At 45.6% G+C, this 22,770-nt stretch overlaps 1 protein-coding gene across 1 annotated transcript in view; it reads right to left on the bottom strand.

Moving 5' to 3' along the window:
- Positions 1-20,811, bottom strand: part of MAN2A1 (mannosidase alpha class 2A member 1) — a 151,543-nt gene extending 130,732 nt beyond the window's left edge. Inside the window, exons 1-2 of the mRNA XM_083151681.1 lie at positions 20,192-20,811; positions 3,927-4,187 (exon numbers count right to left, since the gene is read on the bottom strand). Of these exons, the coding sequence (XP_083007807.1) occupies positions 3,927-4,187; positions 20,192-20,326 (396 nt within the window). The 5' untranslated portion in view covers positions 20,327-20,811. The remainder of the gene's footprint in view (positions 1-3,926; positions 4,188-20,191) is intronic.
- Between the last annotated feature and the right edge of the window lie 1,959 nt (positions 20,812-22,770).

The raw sequence follows: 22,770 nt of genomic DNA on the forward strand, positions 1-22,770 counted from the left end.
AAGTCTACCTGTCTAAACCTGGAGAGAGAGGGAATAACCCATAGTAATGGCTGACATGGAGCGCGAGGAAGAAACAATATTTTTTGTTTCCTTTGGAGAAGCAAAAGAAAAGGGGTTCAATTAGTCTGACTCAGCCAGAGGGAGATCCAACACCTCTCTCATTGCAATAATGAGAGGTTCAGGGCCTCGGAGGGAAGACCTGTAAGGGCTCCTCATCATCACCGCTTATCTGTGAATCTGCATCAGAATCAGGCAAAATGGCGGCTGATGCGCGCTTGATGGGGGGGGGGGGCGATATTATCCACCCTTGCCGACAGGACTGATAAATCCTGCTGCACCTGCTTGGCCTTCACAGTATTTGCAGCCAATTGTGAGGACACATTTTGCAGCATAGTTTTAATACCAGTAGTCCAACTCAGGCTCCTGGGAGTCTGACTGCGGTGTCCCACTGAGTTGGGGTGACACCCCACTAAGCTGTGGAGACATGCATTGTTCACAAGTAATTTGTGAAGTGGACCCAGGCACAAACTTTGTGCTGCAAAAACACAGGTTATCTTTCTCACCATGCTGGAGAACTGTAACCTCCCACAAACACACAGAATAACACAGTGAAATACAGAATAATTCAATGTGAGGTGTATAGAAATACATTTATTCAGGGATATTGGTACATACGTGTATGTTTAAATTTTGAAGCTTGAATATACATTGAGAACTAAAAATCAGCCAATGAAATCAATATTTTAATTCTATTTACAAAAACATTTATAATTTTGGGGTATTTAAAATGGTACACAAGTAGGGTAATTTATTAAACTTTTATGAAATAATAAAAAAAAAAAAAAAAAAAAGAAGGTCCATACTCGAGAGATAGATGAATAGAATCACAATTCCTAGACCAAGATTTTTCTTTTGTGTATATTCAGTTCAATGTAAAATAGTAAACGTCCACCATTTGTAGACATTTAGGGGGATATTCAATGTTAGTTGATATTTTCAACAGATGGAAATATTGACCGGTTTCGACATTAATAGGTCGAATTTGCATGAGCCTTATCAATGTCCGGGCCTTTTCTCTGACTGTCAAAAAATGTTTTTGTTTAAATACAACAGTCCAAAAACACAAGGACTGGCGAATTACACGCAAACCCCATGGTTTTTGTCGGAAACGGCAGCTACGTGCAAGGCTGTCATTACTCTCCCCAGGCTCCCTTCAGCAACTGTAAGCACACCGCAGCAGCGCCCAAAGCTATAAAGCCAACAGCAGCCTAGAATTTCTGCACCCGTGTACACAGGTGGGCCCTTTTCATGGCATACACACCACACCCTATGGAATGCTCCCATCCTATGGAATGTTCTTCCACATCCAATCAGTCTCTCCACTAGCCTCCAAAAAGTCAAGCTTTCCCAGAATACACACATCTTCAGGCAAGCCTACCAAATTTAGGTACCATCCGTATAACTCTCAGAGGCACTCATGTAAATATATATCTATGCATTGCCGGTCTGACCTTACAAGTTTACATTCTTATGGTGTCCATATCAATCTATCCTTCTGCACTTGCAACTTGGTGGGACAGCTATGCTTTTAATGGTGCCTGTCCTTGTGTTTCCCTCCTATGTCCCTATAGATTGTAAGCTTGCAGCAGGGCCCTTTTACCTCCAAGTCTGTCTGTTACACAGTTTGTCACGGTCTAAAATTGTAATGCGCAACGTAATCTGATGCGCTATATAAGAGACTAAATATATAGCATGTACAAAGGAACAAATAGGTGTTCAGCGCTTCTAGGGTTCCCAAATAGAAGTTAATTAACACCACATGTATGGGATAAAAATTTAAAGTTTGAACATGCATAAGTTGCAACCAAAAGTAGTCAGTTGTTGGGATCAGTACATAAATTGGCAAACTACCACATAGAATAAAAGGTCACTCTCCTCCTCCCATATTAATTGTGGTTACATGTAAAAGGAGAAAAAAAGAGAAGACAGTGCATAACGTTTAAAATATGGTAATTTAATAAAAGGTTTGCACTTACAATTTATACCAGTTTAAAAGCATGAAAAATCAATCCCAAGGCACAATCAGGAACCATAGGTGTCCAAAGGTTCAGTGACCGCAGTCACCAGCTCTTGATCTGGTCGCTAGCTTTCACTGGTAATAGAATCCTGAAGGTGCCCAAAGAAAGCAAGACACACTTAACGTGTTTCGGATAGTAAATCCTTCTTCAGAAGCATGTCTGTGACTTGCTATGGTCGAGTTTAAATATACATAGCAATCAGTGTAAATTCTATGACAACTTCGGCTATCCGGCAGAAGTAAGATGGCCGTGCGTTCCACACCAACAGTGTAGCGCACGCCGGATAGCAGATTGCGCTGTGTATTTAAACTCGAGCAAAGCAAGTCACAGACACGCTTCTGATGAAGGACTTCGTTTCCAAAATGCATTAAGTGTGTCTTGCTTTCTTTGGACACTACCCTTGGGCAACTTCCAAGATCATGTTACCAGTGGAAGCTAGTTTATCTTAGTAGATGTGGTAGGTAGGAGAGGTTGAGATTCCCAATGCAGTTAGTCTTGATGCATTTGGAAATACGCTTGTTTCTAAAGATGTTTCTTGTATCGTGTGCATAATACATTTTATAGACACTATTGGTCGCTCTTTATCCTAGCACCACTGTATACATATTTTTTTAAAGTATAAAGTTTTTTTTTTTATATCTATTAATATAAAATTTTAGTTATGTTTTTTTCTACCTTAGCACAAATTAAAGCCAAATCATACAACCAAAGGCCCTCATACACCCCTTTTTCCATGACCTCTAATATTCAGGGTTTTTGCACATGTAAACACCCCCAATAAAACCCCAGGTCCCATAACCCAACAATCTCTCCTGGATAGCTACCAGGGTTTGGACCTAGAAAGGACCGTAGGTTATCTGAACCAGCTTGTGAAAATCCAGGTTTCACAGTGCTTGGAGATTATGTAAAGAGACTATTTACAAATGTGCTTTTCCCAAAGGGTAATGTTATCATGTCCATTCTATTATTATATATCATCATATATAAAAACAAAATTGCAAGATTACAATTATATAAATAATAAAGGCAGAACAACAGCAAATATACTTTAAAAGTACAGATGGAGCGGGCCTCGCTCTTGCTGGCGAATCGCCAGATTGTCTCTGCTGGCGATCCGCCAGTGGGGAGGCGCTCCATCTGACTGAGATGCGCGTGCGTCTCACACGCACGCACGTTTCAGTTTCCGGGAGGCGGGGCGATGGGTACCCTGTCCGTCTCCGCTTCAGGTAGACGGACAGGGTTAGGTGGGAGAGCGGGGAGGTGGTGGGGACCCCGGGTGAACCCCGCCAAGCCGGCGGGGACCCGGGGGCAGTACCGTCAGATGGGGATGCACGCGCATCTCGTGCGTCCCCTTTCGCAGATCAGATATGGCTGGCGGGGGATGGTGGATGGCGAATCTGCCGCCATCCCCGGCAAGAGCGAGGCCCGCTCCATCTGTATGCGGCCTAAAAACCATATAGGCTATAGAAACAGGGCCCTGATCCCAGCTTGTAGATGCTAGTGAAAACACACACACCATTTATTCTTATAGGAAAATGGTCTAATATACTATACTAAAGTGTTTCTTTAAATACATCATCATGAATATTGTAGCCAAAATAAATGATCTACTCTCTCTGGGAAAACCTTCTAAAGGCAGTGTTGTACCACAGCCAGGCCAGGAAATGAAGTCTGTTTATGGGAAAAGACAGATTAGAAAAACTTGTAACGGTCACATAAAACTAGAACAGGAAAGACATTTACTACACAAAAAGCCTAACCAATACATACAATACAGAGTAGGCAACAGCAAATTGAATATAGCCTCTTAGTTGTTGTGCTCTGTGCAAACAGCAGGAAAATGCTTACCTGGACCTGCGATTTTTGGCTACCACTCGAAACAGCAAACCGGCAATCCTCCTTATTGACTGAAAGCAATGCAGGTGCAGAGGGTAACAGCTGAGAAAATGATCCACTACTAATATTTATGGCTTCTGGATGTTCCTGCCCATCTTTCACAGATTCACTAAGGTTGATTACAGAGTCTCTTATATTAGAAATGATCTCATTATTTTCTGCTAGAAGACGCTCCAAGTGATCAATTTTCTCTTGTAATATGGACAGCTGACCCTGAAAGAGAAGAAATTCCAACAGTAACTAAAGTTGAACTCACCATTAGTGCTTACTGAACCAATATTCATGCCTAGCAAGTCACCAAGAGCTAGTGACATTTCTGAGGTATGATGGATAAAGACAAGTACTAAAACTCCTAAAGAGTGGAAGTGTGGACAAGTTGCCGATTGCAACAAGCATTATACCTGCCATTTATGTACAGTATAAAATAGAAGCTATGGGAAACTTTTCCACTCTACAGTATTACAAGGCAACATCCTCATGAACTTTGAACCATCACACAGAAATGCACGTCGGTGTGGGTTTGATCTTATAAAGTGTGGCGAGCGCAGCGAGCCACCGAGCCCGAAGCGTGTCGAGCGCAGCGAGCCTCGCGAGGGGATGCGCATAACTTCACAGGTATACGCGTGCGCTCGCCTCGCTTTGGGCTCGGTGGCTCGCTGCGACCAACATCGGGGGCGCCGTGATAATACACAAGTACCGGAAAAACAAACTAAAAATAAATTCAGCCATGACAAACACAGGAATTCTGCTTGACAAAACACCAGAAAGCAACAACCATGTAAACATTTCCTTGCTAATGAAAATTGGTTTATTAACATCTATATTGTGTTTTCCTTAGAGATCAATAGCTACATGCCATTTTACTATAAATGGCGGCAGAACACGGTTATGCACCTTACAACAATGTGCTGTCACACAAACAGTAGGATGCCTCCTCAACATTAATGCTACATGCCTTGAGAAAGTCTCCACGTTACGAAAGGAGACGAAACGCGTTGACGTCACACTAGGACATTGGGACACACCGCTAACTGCTTCCAGCTGATTCTCTACAGCTGACCGCCGACCGCTGAGAGCTGAACGCCGGTATACATTAACACGCTGCATCTACAGCGTCCCGGCGCACTACTAGTTCCAGGCTCCCAGCAGCTGATCGCTCTGTCAGCGCACTCACACCGCTGCAAGCTTGCATTATTCTGGAGAAAGGACCCGCTTATTGCCGGCACTGAGGTGACCCACAGAGGAAAGTTACCGGCTTTATTCCTTCTCCTCTCTACAAACGGAGTGAGTCTACAAATGCACTGATACAAGCGGGGTGAGATCAATTCCTTTGACCCTATGCAAGCTTCCTAATTAATTATTTATCAGCATACACTTGGAGTCCGGTCTTAAGTTTCATTCTATAGGCGTGTTACTTTACATGCTAAAAAGACTGTGGACTGTTCATTGTATAAATATACTGATTACCAACTGATTCATGAAATTTACTATTTTATCATGGATACCAGAATCTTCTACTAAATGCCTAACAACTATCTGGCTTCTAATATCAGCGCTAATCTTCAGCGGAGTGTCCCAATTTACCTGTCCTACTATTGTTCTATATAGAACTTGAGCTCTGTACTCTCAGTACAAAAATTATTACAGATATTATTACAATTATTTTATTGTTCTTGTGTGTATTTTTTATAATTATATATATATATTTTTTTGTATTTTTTGCTGTTTTTATATGCAATGTATTTGTGTAGAAATTGATGCTTTTTTAACTATAAAATTTGTACGGATTAAGGCAGTGAGTCCGTTTCATTCATTTCTGCACATTGATTGGTTGTTTGGAGTATAATCCTGCAAACCGTATATTAAGCAGCGCAAATACACCAACCTCCCTCTTTTTTCCTATTAATGCTACATGACCTATAATGCCATCGCTCATTTCTGTCGTACAGTATCATGGGTGAAGGGAGGCTAGACTGAATGTAGTTATGGTCATGTACATCTAAAATTTACTTTTTAGTCTATGTGCAGTAGAGACGTCCGTTTTGAGGGATGAACCAGTATTCAACACAACTAATAGGCCGCATTCTTACCAACGCTGCTTCAAATTAATGAAAATTCCATTTACAATAACCCATATAGGACTTTAATATATAATGAACAGATATATCAATAAGATGAGTTTCGAAATAGGTTAATTAAATTTTTTTCAAAATAGTTCTACTAAAACAACAACAACAACAACAAAAGTACAAACAGTATAAGTCATACATTAGAATACGGAAATAACGTATAACAACCATACACAATTTTTATTTTTATTTTTTAAATTAGGATTTTAAAGATGTTGCTGCAATTATCCTTTATGCATAAAACAAAAAAAAATAAGCAACAGGTTAATAAAAACCATGGCGGTTGAATGAAAACTTTCCTAGCAGATTACAAATATAAAAGTCATTATATAGATAGAGACTAGCCAATGTTCTGATTGGACCGTTTGTGGAAACCACTGCATTAAAGGGAGCAGATATAAGCAACATCATCATATTAAAACATATACTACTTAATCCTACCCAAAAACTAAAATATTTAAAATTTGCCCACAATTTTAATTTAACCCACTACATTAAGGTTTATATTTACAATTTTAAATTGCAAGACTGGATTAAACAAATAAAATACCTATTCTAGAGTTTAATAAAATTCAGCAATAGATATAATTTTATTTCTAGGCAATTTGCTTTCCAATAGAAACAGATAAACAGAAAGCACAGATCCATCATTGCAGATTATTTACGAATTCACATCACGCTCATTAGCATGCAGCACAACACGCACTTAAACCATTTGAGAGAGTGATCTACATGGGCGGCAGTAGATCAGGAGGCATCTCCTGGCGGAGAGAGAAATTGAGCTGGAGACAGAACACATCTGGAGATATTCTCAGCAAGCATTAGTAAGCAGCTAGACTAGATTCCTGGCACATGTAAGATTACTGAATGTATCCAAGTAAAATTATTCTGGCAAGCTACAGCAAAGTGCAGAATGAAACAAACGGCTTACAATCTTAATATATACACCTTGAATTATATTAAAAAGGCACCCTTTAGTGGTTTTCCCTCTTTTGCAATGCACAAACCGCATATCAAGGGGGATAGGAGAGGACCACAGAACCATTAACCCTTTACAAAATCACCTTACAAACAGCCTGCAAGATCATGGCCAGCAGGAAGCAGGGCAGATACAAGGGAACTGGAGACATCACAACAAAGATAATACAGTAGCATCCCCAGAACCCTGTATACTGGTTTTGAATTACATTGTGGCTGTGGAAGAGGAGGGCTCGTCACATGCTCACCCCAATAAATATAGTGGTAAATATAATGAAACCCAGTCAGTGAGGACAGTCTGACAGCAAATCGATCAACTGCTCCAGGAATCACTGCCAGAGTATCACTGCGCTGTGGGAGCTTTAAGACACAGGATCAATGTTACATCTCATTAGAAGTTGCTGCTTAGGAGATACCAAGACTTCAACATGTGAAGGTAAGTAATGTGCAGAGGAAAGGTGCTACAAGTTGTGTCAATAGGGGGTAACAAGGTGTTACAGAAGTTAAAAGGGTGTGATCTCTTAAAATGAATACAAATCTCCCAACGTACGCTCAGATCAAATAAACTACAAAAAATTGTGGACTACTGCTTTAAAACTGAAGTTTGATACATTTTTAGAATACTGCTTTTAGACCAAATAGTCAGGTCGCACCTGGACTTTAAAACCCGTCTCCAACCCGGGTACAAACCAGCTTGTGGTCATTTTTCACTGCCGCCCGTACACAGAATAATGCTGGGCAAGTGATGTCCACGGAGGCGTGTCCTGAGCCGGCGCTTGTTCAGTGTACATGATAAATTGTGAACGCACCATTGGTCGCTCTTTATTCTAGCAACACTGTATACATTTTTTTTTTAAAGGAATGGGAGATTTAATATCGAATATTTTCAGTCATTTTTTTTTTTTTTCTACCTTACCAGAAATCAAAATCTGGAAATCCAGCATAAAGACTGGCCTGGCAAAGTGGTACGTTCACCTTTACTAATCTGTGCCAGTATCAAAAATATGTAACAAGTATTCCTCGTGAACGAATCAAATAATTGCTAGAATAAATGGGTCAAACAATAAGAATCCAGTAAATCAAAAGGATTGGAATCACTACCGATCCCAAAAAAAAAAAAAAAAAACACACAGTAGTACAGGTTGAGTATCCCTTATCCGAAATGCTCGGGACCACGAGCATTCCGGATAAGGGAATATTCCGGTTTTTGGAATAATTTTTTTTTTGTCATGCTTACCTGCCCCTGGTGGGTCCCCGATGGTCCCACGGCGTCCATGGAGTCCTCCGGCGTCCACCAGCACCGTCTCCGGCGGTCCCAGGAGTGCTTTGCGCAAGTTCCCAGGCGCGCCGGTGACGCCACCGGGGAGCGCGCACACTCGCGCAAAGCACTCCTGGGACCGCTGGAGACGCCGGAGAGGATGCTGAAGGCCTGCCGTGGACGCCGGAGGACTTGGTAAGTATTAAAAGAGGGTTAGGGGGGGGGGGGGGGGGAGAAACAAAAAAAAAAATTGAATTATTCCAAAAAACCACGGTTTTTGGAATAATTCGGATACGGGATGCCCGGATACGGGATACCCGACCTGTATATAGGTTAAATCAGCGTAATATTGAAAAAATTTACCTCATTTTAAAAGAGCTGCTTTCTTTGCTAAGTTAACATACTGAGGTATCATATGTACTGTATTTTCATTAACCCAACATAATCTATCATAACTTCAATAACAATAATAGTAGACCAATAATGGACTCTTCATAAAAATATAAATTTACGAATGCAAGTGTTTTGCGCTCCAGTGGCCAATAGATGGTGCCTGATGTAGCAATTCAAGTGTTGCTATGTTCGGCCATGGACAGCCGCTGGCCCTGACATTACGGCTATGGTGTACCGGCATTCTAGCTGGGAACTAAAAATATATATGTATTTCTTATTTGTAAAATTATAAGACTAGTTTCTGTACCCAGCTAAAGCATGTTAAAGTCATACTGTAGCTCATTATCTGTCAGCTGTCTCAACAGCTCAGTCATTTTCTTCTTTTACTTCAGTAACTGATGCAAAACCGGCTCTTGAGTACAGATTTGACTTTAGGGAAAATAAGAGAGACAGTGCTAAGTCTGGGGAGTTTGGATGGTGTTCTAGCACTGCCATTCGTACTTTGGCTGAAATCTGCAGTGCATTGTCCCTTATGTAAAATGAAACCATGGTTCCACTGCTCTGGCCTCTTTCTTCCCATTCTTTTCTACAAAGTGTCTATAATATTTTTGTACAAGTGTTGATCAACTTCTGGTACCCAGTCTACCACAATAACAAACAAGATATTAAAGAAAACCGTTAACATTGCTTTGAATTTGGATTGCTTTGACATGCTTTCTTCACTCTTGGTGATGATGGTGTCTTTCAGTGCATGGACTGGCGTTTTGTCTCATGATCATACTAGAAGATCCCTTTTTTTATTTTTTAACACTGATAAGATATTGAAAAAAAATGCAAATATGTATGAAATATGTATGAATTATTTCAAAATAGCTTTACTAAGATCGCTTTTGATTATCTTTCTGTTGGGTGGGGAGCAGCCTTGGAACCATCTTAGCACAAACCTTTGTTGGGTTAAGATCTTGATGTAAAACAGTTTGTCAATGTTAACCATTTCTGCTATCTGTATGCCAAGTGATGTGCAGTACACAACTGTCCATAACCACAAAGTTTATATAATCCCGACAAAGATTAATGACAATACGAAAAACCATAAACCTGTTGCTAAGTAAAAGTATGCCAACTGCATTTTCAGCCACTCACCTGGCTCTAGATAATCTTTGATTAAACATTGTTGCTGGAGGTAGTATTTTTTGGGGGGTAAAGGTTTTAAAACATTAATATGAGCCCTAGTTTATTTTGTTTGTGTAATAGCTTTCACCCAAAAACTTTAAACTTTTGAGAAAAGGGGGGCATGTGACATTAAAAAAGACCAATGCAAGCTGCTGTTCGCATTATAGTAAATGTGCGGCAGTATGGTGTAATGGTTAGCATTACTGCCTCACAGCACTGAGGTCATGGGTTTGATTCCCAACATGGCTCTAACTGTGCGGAGTTTGTATAGTCTCCCCGTACTTGCGTGGGTTTCCTCCGGGCACTTCCGTTTCCACCCACAATCCAAAAAATATACTGGTAGGTTAATTGGCTCCAAACAAATTAACCCTAGAATGTCTGTGTGTGAGTGTACATGTGGTAGAGAATATAGCTTGTAAGCTACACTGGGGCAGGGACTGATGTGAATGTTCAGATATTCTCTGTAAAACGCTGCGGAATGTGTGTGCTATATAAGAAACTTAATAAATAAATTGTTTATTGCTTCCTTCTGAACAGCACGAGAGCTATTAAATAATTTGTTTCAAGGCTGGTTGTAATTCGGCATTATTCTTGCACAAGATTAACCACAGTAACCACTTCTGTGCCAAGTGCTGGGCATGTTGCATTTAAGATACGCCAAGTACTCGCAAACAGTCCCAAAGCTCTACTACTCTCAGGAAGGTGTGAGCAGAAACCCGCGATAAGTGCAGCCTTAGGACAGGTCACCCATAACAAAATTAGAAAGGAGCTATACTCCTACAACTGAATCATCCTCCAAGAAATAAAAAACACACACACTGCAATCCAGAGGTTGAGTCTCTGATATCCAAAACTCTAAAAACTGAAGTTATGCAAAGACAAATTTTTCAAGTGTAGAGATGACATGCAACACCATCGTCATGTGACTTTTCAAGGAGATAAAGATTCACAGCAAGCAAACTAGTGTGACATCATAATGTGAGATCCACATTCCCAGCATGCTGGTCCCGGATTTCACCACCAGAGACATGCAAAACATCAGCTGCCACCATGTCAGCGCTCCACATCACCACTGGTCACCGGGACCTGAAGGAATCAATGGAATATAAAATCCCTATGGCTGAAGCGGCTAATCATCACACTACAGGATGGCACAGGGAAAGAAAGGGACAGTGTGTTTTCCAAAGGAACGGATGAAGTAAAAGTCAATTTTCACCAAAGTAGTTACAAACACTTTGTTCCTTCACACTGTTGTTAGCAGCCTACCTCTACCGTTGTGCATGACATAATAGCCTATCACTATCAGTCTATGAATGCGTATGACACTTCCACATGGCCAAACATGGCAGTCCCTGGAAGGCAAATGTGCGATAAAGATGTGCCAACCAGAAAAATGTAGATCAGTCAACATTTTGCACAGACTTAAGATGACCATGTAACTAAAGATTTATTGTCCAATTTGGTTGGTACAAAAGTCTGGTGACATTTTTATCATTTGCTCAAAAATGTCATAAAACTAACAAAAATAGAGACAGAGACAAAATGGTTAATTCAAATGGATTTACCTAATTTGTGTGATTCTGTGATTGACCATGTGTGTCTGTTTTTCAGTGTTTGTGTGCAAATCATTTGCCATTTTCTCCCATATATTGCCAGATTTATGTTTAAACCAGCCAAACAAATATTTAGGTGTTTGGCGAGCTTTAGTTAATTAGAAACGCACTCATTATTTTAGGCAAACTAATGAGGACTACACACGGGTCGATTCAAGGTATTTTTCTAAGCGTTCTAACTAGATCATTTAGAAAATGTCCCTACATCGCTCCGTGTGTTAGTGCCATAGTGATAGCGATGCGCTGTGCTATCGGCGGCAATTAATATCCAGCATTCTCGATAAATTTAGTAATATCGCCAAGCAGCGCCAGTGTTCTCACCAGAGAACAGTCGCCCCTTAAGTTTGGTCGGGCATAAACTTACACATAATATTTATAATGTGGGATTTTATCAGCTCTTTTCAAGTAATACTTTCCAAAAGCTAGAGGAAGTTTTTGCAGCATAGGATTCTATGCTAAGAATCTGAGAATTATTTGGACAAGAAAAAGTAAAACGTGGAATAACTGGTTATATTACTGACAGGTTCAGGCAAGCAGCTGCACCTGCACTGCAGTCACCAAGAACAAAAAAAAAAAAAAGTCAATGCTTTGACCACATAAAATCAATAATTGAATACATATGCAATAAGTACACGCTAATATGGAGAATACATATGTTGAAAATGAAGTTACTGAAACTAGTAAAGCTCAGAAAAATGTAGCAACAATGACTCAATATAATCAGTCTCCTGTTGATACGTTAAGAAACTTTAGAGCCTGTTGTGCAAATGGTATAGCTGTTGTCCTGCACAACAATCTGAGGAGGGAGAGAGAGCTTGGTGTAAGTGGGGTAAAAAAAAAACAAAAAAAAAAAACACTATAATAACCCAGGCCCTGTTCCCTGGGTGTCAGACCAGGTAAATGCTCATGGTCAGACACAGGGCAGGGGCCGTGTAAATGGGTGACCTGGGTCATCCAACCCGGGGATCCATTTCCACCAATAGGGGAGCCCATACCTCCAGACCGCAGCATCCTGCAGTCAGTGCGGAGGTTGGGCAGGGGCCGCGTTCTGCCTCTGCTGTCTACTGCTGTACTATGGCAGACAGCAACGGAGGCTAGGAGGAGGTGAATGGATGCCTGCGTGTGGCATCCATTCACCTCACAGAACGAAGCTGAGAACACAGAGTGTGGGGGCAGCCCAGCAGCTTTCCCAGATGCTGGGCTTGCCCCCAGCATGTTGGTCAGCATCGCAGAGGTCCCAGCTGTTGGGTTTCCAGATGCTTGAATACAGGGCTCGACAAACCCCGGGGGCCAGGTCGCCACGGCGACCAGATTTTGTTGTCTGGCGACTAGATTCTGAGAGGTGAGGCCTGCCGCCTATTGAGGTCATAGGACGCAGCGGCAATGTGTCCCTGCTCCTGCCTAAGCCACGTGACATACCCGCGGATAGCAGTGTCCATGTCACACGCACCTTCTCTCCCTGGTGATCAGCTCTGTGTCTCCCTCCCCCCTCCCCCCCAACCAACCCACCCACATACCTCCATCCCTCACAGGGGTGTTAGCGCAGGAGCTGCTCCAGCTCCCGCGCTGAGTGCAGTGGGCAGCTATTTGAATCCCTCTCCTCCCTGTCCGTATAGCTGAGTGCCGCGGGTGTCGGCGCAGGAGCTGGTGTCAGTAATAGTCACTGCTCCAGCTCCTGCATTGTGTGCTGTGGCCACCTAGTTGAATCCCGCTCCCCTGCCCGCATAGCTACTAGCTAGTCCTGCGGGTGTCAGAGCGCAGGAGCTGGTGTCCGAGCAGCTCCTTCTGCCCTCCTGTTAATTGCAAGTATTACTGGCTGGGGCAGCACACCGTCTGCATCAGCTATTTGAATCCCCTCCCCCCGTCCATATAGCTGAGCGCCGCGGGTGTCGGCGCAGGAGCTGCTGTCAGTAATACTGTCACTGCTCCAGCTCCTGCACTGCTCCAATCAGCTGACAGCTCACAGTCAGTGTGCATGCAGGAGTCTATCTTGTGCTCCGTGTGCATGTGTTCCCATCCTGTCTGCAGCCCAGGTTCTGTCCGGTGCCTGTCCTGGTATGTGTCACATAGCCCTGTACTCTGCCTCCATGAGCTGTGAGGTAAGCTCCTGCATTGTGTGCTGTCTGTGGTACACCGTCCGTGACAACCCAACCCCCCCAGCTCCCTGTAGTGTATACGGCCCTGGGAATGCAGGGTAGGTTGAACTTGTGTGGCCCAATCTGAAGGAAGATAACTGTCCTGCAATGTGTCACATAGCCCTGTACTCTGCCTCCATGAGCTGTGAGGTAATCTCCTTGCTGTATGCTACAACTCTGCACTGTCACTGTCAGCCCTCATCTCTTATATATTTAGCCAGATCTGTCACTCAAACCCACAGTCTCTAACGGTGGGCGGGGCTCCACATACACACAGACCTGGGCAACGTCATACACTGCCCTGGCTTCTACACCAGCTAGCTCCAGCAAGTCACCGCCCACCAACCAAGATTTACACCCCCTCAGCACAAACACCCCCACCCCCCCGCCCCACGGGTGCACAGCACGCCCCCAACCCCACCCCCTTCACTTCGCAACTTCTCCTCTCTGCCGCCCACACTGCCCCTCCCAGCACCGATACACGGCCATGGCTCCGCCCACAATACACGCACCTTACTGCCCTCCATCCGAGGACGCACCCCCCCCACCCCCACTTGGCCAGAACTCTATGTCCGGCCAACCTAGCTACCTGACTCCGCCCACATTACCCGCCGTCCAAAGCCGCATCCCCCCACACCCGGACGGGTCTGGATACGGAGAGCACATCCAGAGGCTGCCTACGCACGCACTGCCCGCCCACACCCGCCTGGATCGCAGGTGAAGGTAAACACAGTGCACCGCCCGCCTCCGCCCACATTACCCACCGTCCAAAGCAGCATCCCCCCACACCCGGACGGATCTGCAGACGGAGAGCACAGCCGAGATGTGAGGCTGCCTCCGCACACACTGCCCGCCCACAGCCGCCAGGATCGCAGGTGCAGGTACTCACAGTGCACCGCCAGACGCTGCCAGCTACACCGCAGCACACATCTGACGCGGAGCACCGCCATCTGCCGCCTCACAGCTGCCACTGCCCGACGCTGTCCTGAACATCAAGTCGCCCAGCGCCACCCTCCAGCCCCTGCTCACACCGCACTCTGGATGACCTGCTGCCGCTGACCACCACTCTACACACCGTAAGTACCAACCCACTGTCACCCCTGCTAACGCTGACCACCACTGTTCAGCTCCCTAACTACCATCCCACCACCCCATATCACTACAACCCCTCTCCCACCATGGGGTGCTGGGTGCCATAATAGGTGTGCTAAAGTAGTAAACAGCCCCAGTACATGCAGCATTTACTACTTTAGCAGTGGCACCCAACTCCCCTTACCACTACACCACCAACCCCGCATCTAACACACCTCTGCTCCCTTACCGCACTCTCACCCCTGCTGCCGCTGACCACCACTGTACAGGACCCTAACTACCATCCCACCACCCCATACCACTACACCACCAACCCCTCTCCCACCATGGGGTGCTGGGTACCATAATAGGTGTGCTAACGTAGTAAACAGGCCCAGTACCTGCAGCATTTACTACTTTAGCAGTGGCACCCAACTCCCCTTACCACTACACCACCAACCCCGCATCTAACACACCTCTCCTCCCTTACCGCACTCTCAGCCCTGCTGCCGCTGACTACCACTGTACAGGACCCTCACTCCCATCCCACCACCACATACCACTACACCACCAACAACACCACTTCTAACACACCTCTCCTCCCTTACCGCACTCCCACCCCTGCTGCCGCTAACCACCACTGTACAGGACCCTAAGTACCATCCCACCACCCCATACTACTACACCACCAATGTCTCTCCCCCCCCCCCCCCCTCATGGGGTAGTGGTGGCCATAATAGCTGTGCTAAAGTATAAACACACCAGGGTTTCCCTCTCAGCCAAGTACGTGCTGCATTTACCACTTTAGCACCGTTATTGCACCAGCACCCCATACCACTACACCACCAACAACGCCACTTCAAACATACCTCTCCTCCCTTTCCGCACTCTCACTAACCTGCTGCCGCTGACCACCACTGTACAGGACCCTAACTCGCATCCCACCACCACATACCACTACACCACCAACGCCTCTGCCACCATGGGATGGTGGGTGCCATAATAAGTGTGCAAAAGTAGTCAACACACCAGGGTTTCCATCTTAGGCCACTATGTGCTGCATTTATTACTTTAGCAGCCTTATGGCACCCACCACCCCATACCACTACACCTCCAACAACGCCGCTTCAAACACACCTCTCCTCCCTTACCACACTCTCACTAGCCTGCTGCCGCAAACCACCACTGTACAAGACCCTAAGTACCATCCCACCACCCCATACCACTACACCACCAACCCCTCTCCCACCATGGGGTAGTGGGGGCCATAATAGGTGTGCTAAAGTAGTAAACACAGCAGGGTTTCCATCTCAGCCAAGTACGTGCTGTATTTACTACTTTAGCAGCCTTATGGGACCCAGCACCCCATACCACTACACCACCAACAACCCCGCTTCAAACACACCTCTCACTGACCTGCTGTCGCTGACCACCACTGTACAGGACCCAAAGTACCATTCCACCACCCCATACTACTACACCACCAACCCCTCTCCCACCATGGGATGGTGGGTGCCATAATAGGTGTGCAAAAGTAGTAAACACAGCAGGGTTTCTGTCTCATGGCAGTACATTATTCAGCTAATTACACTATATATCACTCTCACATATTTCTACTTCTAATGGAGCAAAGCCCCTCACGACGGTGTGAAGAGCGCCCGGAGGGCGCGATGAATCACCTAGTGTGTTACATCTACAGTAATACAGATACAGTACACATGATGTAACATTCATACCTGTGGTAAATGTGACTATGCATTATTTGATCATGTATTACTGTGTATAATACAATGCCATTCTGTACAATATCAGTGTGGGTTATGACTAAGGGCCTAGTTTTCAGTCTTTTTATTTTTTGGGGGCAATTTAGTTTGTCTGGCTCCTACACTTTTGTTCTGGCTCCTAGATTTTAGAAAAATTTGTCAAGCCCTGCTTGAATATGATGTCATCTCCAAGCCCTGGTGTCGTCCGTTCGAGTGTAAAAGCAAAGTACTGCTGGGTTGCATCAGAGTCCAGAAACCCTGGTGCAACCTGGCAGTTCTGGTGTAAAAGTGGTATTATACTGTAAGGTAAACAGTGTAGCTGAGCAGCTCCTGGAGCTCCTGTCAAGACACAGGTGCTCACACACCCTGAAACCAAAACTCCATTTACAGATCAACATTTAAGTGAGCGGAGATCAGATGTCAGGGTAGAAAGGCAACAGAGTAGCAGAGGCACAAAGTGCACTTCCTGCATGTAAAGTGTAACATTATCTGCTAATGTAAGCACGTGATACTTCTAGCTTCAAAAAATAAAAAAAAATACAATGCATGCTAAGGATCAGCATAAAGGAAGGCAGACCGTATACGTTCCATATTCTCAAAGGAAAATGTTATCTATATAAAAAAAGTTTTTTTTATTTCATATTAAAATGTACGAGCACAACATAAACTGCAATGTAACAAGGCTTCCTGAGGCCACAAACTGCTACTCAGAGCATAATACTTCCACACGGGCCGATAGATCAGCCTTTCAATTGATTGGCCGATATATCGATGGACCATTGGCCAGTGTGTACCATCGACAACGACAAAACCTGTCACAGATATTGCATTAGCTGTGCAACACAGCCGATGCTAGATATATTTAAAGATATATAGGCGATTCATTCTGTGTGTCCGACTGCCATGTACAGCCGCAGCAGGAGCCTCCGGTGATTGACAGCTCATAGGGCTGGCGCATGCAAATTTGCCTGCCCAGTTTTGATATCAATCACAACGGATCAGGCAGCGTGTATGAAGTATAAACTGCCCGATCTGTCCGTCAATATATATCTGCAGATCCATGGATATACAGGACTTGCAGTGAAACGGCATACATTGGCGATGGACTGCAAGTTAATGGGATTGATCAATTCATGAACTAAAACCCCTTTGTTAATTTGATTATTTTTATATTTAGGGGAGTTAGTTTATTATGGCGAGTGTTGAGCTCCCTGTATCTGTATTTATTAGAGCATGTGGTCACAGGCCACTGCACCCCAACCTGGGAATGGCGCGTGATGTTTGCACACCATTCGTAGGAATGGCGAATGCGGTGTATGTATATATGTGGGTTAATTTTTAATTAAACATTCTGTGATCATAGCTTTCTCATGCACCCCAGATAAGCTCATTTATCTGAAATCTGTGACTGCTGCCCCTTTAATACTAATTCATATGCTGTGTTGGTCTTACTTTTAAAGCCATAAGGTAGTTAGGTGTGCAGCACATACTTTTTGAACTGTGCAATGGGATGTGCACGGGAGCGAGCATCGCACCTGCAAAATGCACCGTGTATGAGCACCTTTAGAGTAGGACTTGCAGTGAAATGGGGTCCCTTGGCGATGAGCTGAAAGCTTAAATGCATTTGATCATTTATAGATTACAGTGCCGCTGTCCCCTCTGGTGTGACCGGGGAAGCCTAGTGCCGCTGTAGATAGCGATGCCCGGCGCTTCCCCGGTAGTGTAGAGCCTTCCGGGTGGCCGGGTCCGCCCCCTTCAGTGATGCCGGCGGCCGGGCCCGCCCTTTTCTTGACGCTGCCGGGGGGCAGCCCCTTTTCATCACAGCGCGATCCGGGCATGCCCCTTTTGTGACGTTGGCGGCCCGGGACCGCCCAAAACAGTGTCGGCAGGCCCGGTCCGCCCCCCATACGCTGCCCCCGTGCAGCGACGCCCTGCCCGCCCTAGTTCCTAGAAGGAACACTATACTGCCTGTATTTATTAGATCATGTGGTCACAGGACACTGGACCCCAACCTGGGATACCCACAATTAAAACTATACTCTATTTAAGTCTTATTATGTTTTTTAGAGCGGTGTTCTAACAATTTCAGGGTTATCAAACACAGGACCTTTACTTAGAACATACTTATTTACTTTAACTTTTCCACCCCCTTTTTTTCGAAAATTAGGTAGTAACTGGTAAAAATGTATAACAGCATGTACTATGAAAGGCTGATGCCATAGATCGTGGTACAAAGTGTCACCAAATTCAGATAATCTTTTACGCAACTATCACTTATTAGTGATAATGTCACTAAGGGTCATGCAGGAATTCATGGAGGCAGATATCCTTATGACACGGTTTACCAAAACTCCTTTCTCACAGAAAATTTAAATCCCGGGTGAAGCAGTTCCACCAGGGAATTTCATTAACAACACAGGTCCTTTTTCTGTGTGAAAGGGTCGATCCGGATCTCAAACTCCTAGTATCCGTCCCTGCAATAGACCAGGGTCAGAGACCTGGATCGACAGTTTCACTGTGTAATAGAGGAAATATCTACTAATATCTAGGTTATGGTGGTGATGAAAGTCTTGAGTAACGTAACAGCTTGTTCTGCCAGTTTATAGCTGTCAAAACCGGACCAATAACAAAGAAGGTGTCTACTCCAGACCATTTCTAGCCAATCAGGACACAAGATCAGAAGGTTACTAGACCCAGTAGCCAACAGCAACAATGTGAGTAAAAGTTCTTTAAAACAACAGTTTAACCCTTACTGGTGGCCCAGAAAGGTCAATGACATTTTCTAATCAGTATTCATACATTGGTTACAAATAAATGCATGCCAGCACTAATAGCAATACACACTTAAAATAATCTGATTATTTTGGTAAATTAGTTATTAATACTTCTTTCTGAGCAGATTTGCTTATAGAAACATGCAATCATTTATAAATTTGATGTTTTCTTATAGGTTGATCGCATTAAGTTAGTAGCCGTTTTAAAACCTACTAAGCAAAGTTTTTTTTAAATTAACTTTGTAATGAGGTGCTAAGCATCCATCAATGATTTACAAACCCAGGCAATGTAATGCATACCAAACACCTTATCCTGCCTGGCCCAAGTCTATGCCCTCCTGCTTCTTTCATTGGCATGCTTGCGCTCAGGTAGGTAATTATGGAGGGTATATCAGATATGGCAATGTTAGCAGCTGGCATTACAAAAACTACAATGGTCCTTTAATATTCCTGCACCTCTAATCCTCTTTCAGCTAAACCCAGAGTATAGTGGAGCTGGAAACATTAGCACAAGTGACCCCCCCCCAAATGCTGGCACAGTACAGTATAGCGGTTTTAACAGTGAAAAGCATTGGCTAGTAAGTAGCAGAGGGGGCATTTCCCTGCATGTAAGCGGTAATCAGGATGACACACCGCACACAGCAGCCCCCTAGCGCCCACTCTTACACATACACACAGGACAGCTCTATACATGGCAGAACTAAGGAAAAGTTCAGGCACACACACACTACATACTGCACACCCCATCCTGTGTCACACACACAGCCCGCAGCAGCCGGACACCGGACATATAATCAGCAGCTACTGCTCTAGTTTCAGCATGTCCTGTTCTGCAACAGGAGAGCGGCCAGGCTGGGGCAGGAGCGGGGCTGGCATGCCGGGCACAGGGCAGCAGGCAGTATATGGGGGTAACACACAGTCGCCTCTCACCTTAGGGAAGGTCCCCTCTCTGTGCGGGCTCTTAGGTTGGTCAAACTGCCCCCGGTCCAGCATCAGGTAGAGGGAGAAGATCACCACGCAGAAGATAGCGCTTCCCAGTACCGTGATCTGCCGGCTCAGCTTCATGATCCCCCGCAGCCCCAGCTCCGCCGCCTCCCGGGGGTCACAGCTCTCCTCAGTCACACCTGCACCCGGCTGTCACATGCACCGGCCCCGCAGCTCACACCGCGGCAGCGCCAACTTCCCCTCCATGGGGAGCGCACACAGCGGGAAAGTTACAGCCACCGCCGCCGCCGGGCACAGCGGAGCAGCTCCCCCTCCAAGCAGAGCTCCGGGACTCCCGCTATGCGACCGCCGCTCTCAGCCAGGAATCAGCGCGGGGAAGTAACGTGCGAGGCTCGGCCGCGGCTGCTCTGCCGATCCTTCCAGGCTGCGCCGCTCGTATCCCGCCTGCGGCGTCCTCTCAGCCTGCTCCCGGGCAGCGAACCACAACTCCGGCCAGCGGCGGCTCTACGGTGCACTCGCCGAGGGGCGGGGGCTGTGGGAGTGGGCGGGGCGTGTAAAGACGCGTCGCTCTATACTCAGCCCCGGTATGTGAGCAGGGTGACGCTGATGGAGTTGTTATCCCGCAGGTCACGCCCCCATGTGCTCTGTGGCCGGGTCCGGGCTCCCCAGTTCTACTAGTCTGCACGCGGAGGCAAGGCCCGGGAGGATGCGGTGTGCAGTGCTGCCACCGGACTGATCATATCTAATACTACAGTAACATCTCTCTATCTGTCACTGTAATCAGTACATGAGAACGGATCTCCGTGTGCGGGCTAGTGGTGTCACTAGGGTTTGATCCCATATGGAAGGTAGCTCACACACTGTTTGCGTAACTGACACACAATACTTCCTGGAGGGTCTGTGGGCGTCAGCCAGACTTGTACAGTACAGTGACAGGCATGCATGAGCTGCTGCCACTCTGACTGCACTCTCTCTGTCACGCCTGCTGGAAATGACAGCAGTCTGTAGTGATCTGTGTTTCAGAGTCACTTCAGCAGCTCCTAATACCATGCTCTCCCTGTGCAGGCGGCTCCAGCATGCTCTGTTGTGTTGTGTGCAGCTACAGGAGAGTATATAATGTGCTGCCTTACTAACCAGACTTGTTATAAGGGCTGACATTCTATGCTGTGCTACATCTGTTGGAGCTAATTGGTGGTATTCAAAAAATCATGATGGATGGATGGATGAGAAATTCTGGCCGTATACTAGACAACTACCATCCCACAAGTTCCTTGGATGCAATATAAATCCTGTACTTTATGGGAGCAAATGTAACTTGTTATTTGCCCCTAAAATCTGAAAATGGACAAACTGGTTCAGATAAGGTTCTGTAGGTGAATCTGTTGGATTTAAACAATTTGCCTGAGGGTGGGATGTACTAAACTAAAAATGCGGTAAAACCCATGTTATCTGGGTTTTTACCGCATTTTCATATGCAGAAAAGCCCCACCACCGGGGTTTCGCCGCACGGGGGGGGGTTACGCCAGCTGTAACTTCCTTTCAGGTGCCCTGACGATTCGTGCCCCCCTCACCTCTGTCCGGACAGCATCCTGCTGTGCGGCCCAAACCAGTGACCTCCTCCCTGCACCTATTCCGGGTGCAGGGAGGCGTAGCCTGGCAGCCCCTGCAGACATCTGAGCAGGAGGGGGGAGAGCCATGGGGACCCACTCACCCCATACCTGCTGCAAAGGGCAGCTTTTATCACAAGAGGTGCCGTTTGCGATACTAATCGCATATGTTAATACATATGCGATTAGTATGACTGCAATGTGTGGCGGGATGTACCACAACTGCTTGGTACATCCCGCCCATAATGTTTTTCTCCATTTTTTGGGGTATGTGAGCAAATTGCTGATTGTCATTTGCTCCCATAGACTACCAGATTTTCAGACCAACCAACTAGTTGGATGGCTGGATGAAAGTTTATTCTAGTGCAGCGGTACCTGGGGTACACCTACACCTGGTAGTATGCTGCGGCCCTGTTGGGGGTACTTGAAAATAACATTGGTAACGGCAGAAAAAGAAGTCTCCTGATGGCAGAACAGTTCTGTTACCATGGAGCCAAACCACGGTGCATCACTTCTGGTTCCGTCTGCAGCGTCATCAGCATCTCGTGTTTTTGCCTGACCAATGCACTAGGAGCTACCCGCGAAACTATCAGCATTCATCTGCCCCACGCTGACAAGGGTGCAGGAAGCAGCGTCATTAATCCCACAGGCATTTGTGGGAACCCCGGAGACAGTACACAGCCAGCGGCCAGACACAGAGGGACCCGATTCCCATGGAAAACGCTGGGCATTCCCATGGAAATCGGCCCATGATGTGGGTGCCAAGGGCGAGCAGCTGCCCACCCACTTCCTGCTGAATGTCCATGCAGATCTAACGTAACCTCCGATGTGCGTGTGCCTTCCACATCATTCAGTGGTCGGCGACCATCGAATGATGGGGGTGTTCCCCCACAGCCTGCGAATGGATGTTATGTTAACCTTTCCCAGCCCCTGTTTGTCATGGACACATATTTTTAA

This window comes from Crinia signifera, chromosome 1, assembly GCF_055691185.1.
Source record: "Crinia signifera chromosome 1, ASM5569118v1, whole genome shotgun sequence".
Taxonomy (NCBI): Eukaryota; Metazoa; Chordata; class Amphibia; order Anura; family Myobatrachidae; genus Crinia; species Crinia signifera.